The following is a 7439-nucleotide window of genomic DNA, read 5'->3' as shown; positions in this document are numbered from 1 at the left end:
ACAAGGTAAGGCAAATTCAAACTGGAGACTGGAGGTTCATAGAAAAGAACAAAAATTCTGAACAGATTACTGTGTAAATTTTCTCTTTGGTCTGTTTTGTTCATTGTACAATATCAAACACATACAATGTGTCTTGAAACATGGATTTACTCATTGAATTGAACAGGAAAAGTGAAAAATGAAAGAAAACTAGACAAAAGATTCTTGTTGTTCAAGCTTGTTATCATCAGCTGATTGCGTTCGGATACGGCTTCTTAGTTCTTCAAACGCCTTCATGCTTTCTGCATCGAAGCCACCCGCAAACTGGAAACAAGTCCAAAGACAGCTTCTCAACTTTTAACTTTAGGATTTAGATTTTGTAAAATCCATATACAGAATAATGTCAAAATCTCATACATAAATACTAGAAGCGCCTAGACTTTGCCCCATGTCCCAGATCGGCCCTCACTTTCAAACTTCCCAGTTAAACTCTTCCACTTATGAAATCGAATCAGTTTAGGTCCATAGGCATACTTCAGTTTCTTTAATAGACATTTATTTTATTTTTTTTTATTTTTTTTTCTATAGGAAAAATTGCAATGGCATCCTTGACTTATACCAATATTACAATGATACCTCCTTGATCAAACTTAATTAAATGACACCCACTGGACTTCTAAAATTTTAAAAATTCACATAATACCCCTAAATCTGTTATAATAATAATAATAATAATAATAATAATAATAATAAAATAAATAAATAAAACCGATTCCGTCCACCAAAAAATGGATAAAATAACAGTCTTACCCTCTTATTAAGACAAATTTCTTTGACCAGCTAGGTACATGGTTAAGACACTAATCTCTTTTGTTTCTTTTTCTTTTTTCAATTAAGACACGATTAACACTTGATTGAGATGCTTTTAAAATTCGAGGGCCAATCTGAGCAAATGTAAAGTTTAGGCCTCTAGTGTTTTAATCCTGTTATCTATTAAAATGTCAAACTTTATGTTAAGACGTAAAGATGGGCAAGAACAGATTGTACCTGATGTACACGGAAAGCAAAACGGACGCCTTGAAGCACTAAGAATTCTCTGGATGGTTCCTTTTCTGGTCCACTCAACGTGTCAAGCTCTGAGGCTACACGTTTCATGTACTTCCTTGCCAATTGGACTGAAGAGAGCTTGATCTGCAATGAAAAACATGTTAATTTTATGCCTCGGCTCTTAAGAAAAAAATGTGTAGATCTGATAAAGTTTTAGAGAATTATGTGGTATGGAAAGAAAATATGCTTGGACAATAATTTTTAACCGTCACGTCTCATTCAGGTCCAACTTTAAACCATCAGATCAAATAAGAATTACATTAAATCAACTAAAGTAAGACAGTTTATGAAACCGAATCAAGATCTGACGGTTAAAATCCGTGTCGGTAACAATTCTCAGACGGCTTTTTGTTTAATTGTTCAACAATATGATATCCAGAAAAATCTAAATAATAGATGAAGCAAACACCAACCTTGCCAACAACCCCAGAATCTAACAACCAATCAACAGGAATTCCAAACTCTCTGTATCGTGAGATAGCCATGTCCCTTGTTCGTAAGAGTGCATATACACTCTGCTCTACTCTGGAGACATAACAAAAACATATTATAAGCCATGTGAAACTGAAGATGCTTCATAACGTTTAAAATCCCATTTTCTAAGCATATCTAGAGCTCTACAAGCATCAATATCATGCATTGGAAAAGAAGGAAAAAAATAAAAAGAAACATACTTTTCAAGCAATGAGTACATCTTCTTCAGAGCAGCTTCACATGAAAGTTTGGGATCGTCAACAAAAGAGGTGACCCGCTTCTCCAACTTCACAAGATCTTGGTATTCAAAAGCTGCTTCTCTTAATGCATCTGCCTTTCCCTCAGGCCAATCGAAGTGTTTCAGAACTGCCCGTTCATCAACCTTAGGAAGCAAGCAAAAGAAATAGATATTAGATAACAGGTATAAACAGGCAAAAGAAACCTTGATTGGACTTTTCAGATGGTTTAGTTGGTATCTATGTTCTCACATGCATATATTTTTTATATAGGAAGAAGTTCTTCTGAAAACCAATGTGGTTATGGATTCAGAATTATGTGCTTGGCTATGATATTTTTGGTTACCTAAATTATGATGAACAACTTTCATTGAGTGATATTAGATTAAACAACTGAAAATTCAAAAGGGGTACATACCAAGAAAGAAAGTTCCTCATCTAGCCAGTTTACAAATGCCACGAGGTCTTCGATGTTGGTGAAGGAAGCTGCTCTGACTTCAGTTGCCAATGACATGACAAAATCACCCTGGGTTTCCACATCGGCTTTCACCTGGAACCAGTCCATACAAGTATTAAACACTTTGCTTCATTCCTTGGAAAACAAGATAATTGAGTAAGGAGGAAAGTTGTCCACATACCGCTAAGAGGAATGATGATTTGTTCGCGATTTCCCCAATCATGTTGCTCCTTGCTTCGGATGCATTGTTAGACACTGAAGATAGCAAAGACGATGTATCCTTCTTTGCCTCGCGTTTCATCAATGTCTGGTAAAATTCAACAAGCTCAGGTGCCCTGTGGACCTTGTCACCACTGCCTGCTCCCCTTGGTAGACTTCCTGGAGGAGGTGGTGGACGAGGTGGTCCACCAGGAGGTGGTGGTGGTGGAGGGGGACCAGGTGGAGGAGGTGGTACTCCACTTGAAGGGTTTGGATTTTTACCTCCAGGAGCACCTCCAGATGGTCTAGGAGGCGGCCGAGGTGTCCTCGGAGGCCTCTTCTCAATCTCAGCCAGTTTCATCTTGCTTATTGATTGAGAATCAACAGACTTACCATCATTAGATTGGTCATTTGTATCAGCAGAGACAACTGGTTTCTCCTTTATTTGAGAGAGCTTTGGAGGTAATACCACTGCATTTGCTCTTTCTCCCTTGGTTGAACTCAAATTCGAACTGTCACTAAATTTTTTTGCTCTTGCTCTATCTGCTTTCTCCTTAATTTGCTTCTCTCTCTCTAATGCTAACTTATGCCGGTCTTTATAAGCCGGATATTTCTCATCTAGAACCCCCTCAACTGACTTGGACATTAGTTGGAATGATGATGCAACAGAATTAAGCGAGTCGCTGGAAGCTTGTCTTTTCATGTTTGGAAGAGTTGGAGTTTCAGGAGAGGCAGGAAGGTCCTGCTCCATCGTGCCATATGTTGTGATGGCTACGCTATCACCTACATTCCGAAGCATCAAGACTTCCAGTGGACCCTTGGGCCGAACACTCATACTCATTCTGCTAGGAGAGCCTCCGGACAACGATCTGGATGGTGATAAAAGGGCACTTGAATCATCTTTGCTTCTGCCCCATTTCTTCAGCTTTTGAATTAAGCTAGTTTTCTTACCGAGACTACTGACTCTGCTGGTAAAGCTATCAATAGAAGCATTATCAAAGTCCTCACTTCCTGGAGAGGACGGGTGAGAGAAATTACTCTCGATATCTGTATCCCCCTGGCCGCGTTCTGATCCTGCATACTCTAACATAAGCTGCTTAGCCTTCTCTTGAGATCTTGGGCTCAGACTCTTGTTAAGATCACGAGCTGACATCTTTCCTGGAGGAGCCTGGTAATTGCGGAGTTCATACCTCAAGCATGCATTGACCCAACGGAGGTACACTAGTTCTTCAACTTCACTAAATCTGTTCATCTGAAGACCTTCCACTTGCTTTAATAAGTCTTCGTTTGCATGCCTTAGATTATTTACCTCCTCTCTTGCATTTGCCACCTTTTCACTCTGCAACAAAACATTGTAAAGAGGAAGTTAACAGCACACGTATGAGCGGTTTATCAAACATTTTACTCAAAACATTGAGGAAACAGCCTATGCCCTATCCCAAAAATAAAAATAAAAATCAAATTCTAGGCCGTTATTGCATCTATGAAGATCAATTTCTGCAATTCGAATCATCAAAGAAGGCAAAACAGAATTCTAAACAATTTCATAATAGTATACAGCCTACTTCCTTTCCACAGACCACCTGATTATATGATCTAAAATCTGAAACTTATCCGGAAAAAAGAAAAAGTGCTTGAACCTGTTGCAAAAGAAAAGTGTTAAAAAATAGAAGAAAAAAAGAAATGGATGAGCTATAACCTCAGTCATACTGGAGAGTGCTGTTACTCTGGCTTGGGCAGCATCCAGCTTAACGATCAATTCTCTCTTTTCATGCTGGAGTTCTTTGTTTTTTCTCTTGAGCTCCACAACTTCCACCTCTAACTCCTTCACAGCTTTTAGCTTCTTCTCAAGTTCAGCATCTTTCTTAACAGCTTCTTCCTCCTTAGCCTGTAGACCAGAAACTTGTTGCTTCAGCAACAAAAGCTGGCCTTTTGTCTGGTTAGCATCAAGCTGAATCTGCCTTTGAAGCTCTTTAATCTTGTTCCTCGCCGCCTCCAGTTCTTTTCTTGCTGAAGCTCCTTGGGCAATCTCATCTTGAAGCTTCTTCCTCTCAGCTTGCAGAGAGTTAATAGTAATGTTGAGCATGTTAACCTCGACCGACTTGATCTTAAGCTGACGTTGTAACTCATCAATGTCTGATTCTTGCTCCTTCAATCCATAGTACTCAAGCAATTCCCCTTCAAGCTTCACTTCCCTTTCCTCCAATTCCTTTACCAGTTTGCGCAACCGTTCCAGCTCACTTGCATTGTTTGCCATCTCAGTTTCATACACTTTGTCTTTCTGTGACTTGTCAGATTTGCTGCTGGGCAACGGAAATTCAATCTCCCCAGATAAAAGATTTTCAAATTCTGGTAAAATATCTTCATCATCAATGTTGCTGGGGGGACTATCACTAGCTCGGTTAAATATGCTGCTAATCAACTTAACCTCTTCTTCTTCCTCCTCTTCCTCCTGAAGTACACATGACTCAATCTTAATTCTAATACATAAAGAATAGCTTCAAATATTTTAAGCGTCAAAAGCATAAAAACACTTGTACTTACATCCTTTTCGTTGTGGTAATCATGAGTATATGCAACCTGCTCTTTGTCTTCTTCCTGGCTTCGATGTTGTTCGGAGTTTGCTTTGCCATGTCCTGTATTACCATAAGAACAACATAAGCATAAAGAGAATGAAATTTACAAGAAAAGACAAAATAAAGTAAGTCTAATCTCTGATCTAAGACTAGGCAATTATCATGGATTTCATGGTGGCAACATCAGATGAAAAGGAGTGACAATCCTATTTGTATGGCCTCATTTGGATCATTGAACAGAGAGAAAGAAAAGTCATATTGAAATTCATAGGGAAGCATACCTAAACGCCTTCTTTTCGATTTTGAGAACCCCGAGTTTTTTTCATTCAACTGCTTCACTGCAAAGGCTGCAACTGAAGCAGCAACAAAAAGGCCTACCCTGACTATCATGAAGGTATTCTAGGCAGAAAAAGATTAACTTTTCTTTCATCTATGTGTCGAACCCGATTCAATAACAACCAAGAACCTATTTCTTTCCACCTCCATAACTGAAAACTCAAGCCATCAGAAACCTGCAAATCAAATCACAGTTTAGTTCAGAATCTATAATTATCTGGGGTGCTTAACAAGATAATCACAGTGGCCAAGCCATATCCAACTAAAGACATATCTATATCATGTTAGAGGACTTGCATTTATTTGCCTATGAAATAGCCATTTCCGACCATAAAACATTCCCAGACCATCAGCTTTATCGTCTTATCACTTTTCACAAAGAAAACCTGCTCCTATGTAGAGTCCCTTGTAAGAAGAATTCCAAGACAAGTCTAGAGCTACGAGATACAGCAACCACCAATAACTAGTGGCCAATCTTTCTCCGAAAGGATTGACAATTCGACATTTGATGAGTCTAAGCATGTTATCAATCCAGTTTCGGAGAATATATATGCTGTCAAAATAAGCCAAGAACAAAACTGAAAAAGACGTTGGAAACTGTAAATTTCAACAAGAAAAAGAAGCTGCCCAAGTGTTCTCTTTTCTTGTTTAAAGTAATTTTTTATTAGCCATAAGGTGGGCTTAAAGTGAGGATAAGAAAATTGTCTTATCTCCTTTTTTTTTTTTTTTTTTTTTTTTTTTTTTTTTTTTTAAAGTAATTTTTTTTTAGCCATAAGGGGGGCTTAAAGTGAGGATAAGAAAATTGTCTTATCTCCTTTTTTTTTTTTTTTTTTTTTTTGCTTTTTTTGCTTTCAAGGAAAGTCTTATCTCCTATTTTACCACTCAAAAACAATTTGTGTGTGGCTGCTCTTCAGCTAATCTTGGGCTTTTTATCAAATTAACATCCGCACTTGGAGTAAATCAAAGCTTAGGCTAATCCGAACTCAAGACAAAAACTTGGCCAATCACTACTATTTGCACACCAACCACAAAAAAGAAGCATTGATCAAAGGGTTCAGGTTTATTTTAGATATGCTTCATTTGGGTGGCTACAAAGTGGGTCCACGTCAAGGTACATGTACATTATAGACTTTGCTCTATTTGAGTTGTCAAAAAATGAATGTGGAAAAGTGGAAGCCTGAAAGATTGGTTAGATAGGTGAGTAAAGTTTGTTTCTGAAGTTTATTTCTCAGCCAGTAGCTTATTGGACTCTAGCACTTGAACACGTAGCAAATTTGCATAAAACCAAACTTTTATGGTGCTTGACCCCTCTAACCCACTACCTTTTTTTGGCATTTCTTTAAAACATTTTTGGTTTTTGGAATAAAGGATGACGTACTCCCATAGATAATTTTGAGAAGGCAATGCATCCCCACATGACATACGGATTCCTCACGAAGGGGATTGTCCGTGTATTTTATGAACCATGATGTAACTAACTCAAATCCATAATCTTTATCGGATAGAATGAGTAGCCTTACCACCAATCAAACGATATTAAATTTCTCTTTAACTTGTTCCTTTTGTGTTGTGTTCATTAAGCTCAATAAACTAAACCAAACTCTTTAAAGGAGACATTATAAATGGTAGACTTTTGGGGTCTCTTAATATAACATCTACCCAAGAAGAAAGCATTAAATTTGGACCATCCCCATGTTAGAAAAACGACTCAGAAGATAATTCCTAAAGTCCAATTATGATGAAAGTGAATGCCCAATTATGACGAAAGTGAATTGGGAAAACATGGAATGACTGAATGAACCATGACAAACGAATCATAGATGTTGGCAGGTCAACAACAGTCCCTAAAATATGCCCTTTTCTGGCCGAGGAATTTCTTTTGGTGCAAACTTGTCCGATTTGGATATTATCATAGACTTAAAAAAAAAATGAAAATAACACAACATACAAAAAGGGGAAAAAAAAGGAAAAGAAAAATCGCTTCCTGTGTCATAAAAATTGTGGAGTCCACTGAAACATTAGTAGCCAAAAAGTTATCCGAAAGCCCAGTGGCTCTGGGGCTCTAACAAATCCCTG

At 37.9% G+C, this 7439-nt stretch overlaps 1 protein-coding gene across 1 annotated transcript; it reads right to left on the bottom strand.

Moving 5' to 3' along the window:
* Window positions 1-35: 35 nt before the first annotated feature.
* On the bottom strand, window positions 36-5533 carry LOC112091005 (protein CHUP1, chloroplastic). Its single transcript, XM_024163616.1, has 9 exons — window positions 5309-5533; window positions 4996-5087; window positions 4151-4903; window positions 2435-3790; window positions 2215-2346; window positions 1761-1942; window positions 1500-1611; window positions 1027-1170; window positions 36-303 (listed from the first exon to the last, which is right to left on the bottom strand). The coding sequence occupies exons 1-9, from the start codon at window positions 5415-5417 to the stop codon at window positions 190-192; spliced, it is 2994 nt and encodes a 997-aa protein (XP_024019384.1). The 5' UTR covers window positions 5418-5533; the 3' UTR covers window positions 36-189.
* Window positions 5534-7439: the final 1906 nt, after the last annotated feature.

Source organism: Morus notabilis, unplaced genomic scaffold (genome assembly GCF_000414095.1).
Source record: "Morus notabilis unplaced genomic scaffold, ASM41409v2 Scaffold538, whole genome shotgun sequence".
Classification (NCBI taxonomy): domain Eukaryota; kingdom Viridiplantae; phylum Streptophyta; class Magnoliopsida; order Rosales; family Moraceae; genus Morus; species Morus notabilis.
The sequence above is the reverse complement of the archived record's forward strand: the minus strand, read 5'-3'. Positions and strand labels throughout refer to the sequence as shown.

Excerpts from the sequence above, each read along its gene's own strand:
- LOC112091005 (XM_024163616.1), bottom strand. The coding sequence starts at position 5,417 with ATGATAGTCAGGGTAGGCCTTTTTGTTGCTGCTTCAGTTGCAGCCTTT. Across the intron at positions 2,347-2,434 it reads AATCATCATTCCTCTTAGCG|GTGAAAGCCGATGTGGAAAC; the intron begins GTATGTGGACAA and ends GACTGGTTCCAG. Across the intron at positions 1,612-1,760 it reads ATGTACTCATTGCTTGAAAA|AGTAGAGCAGAGTGTATATG; the intron begins GTATGTTTCTTT and ends TTATGTCTCCAG.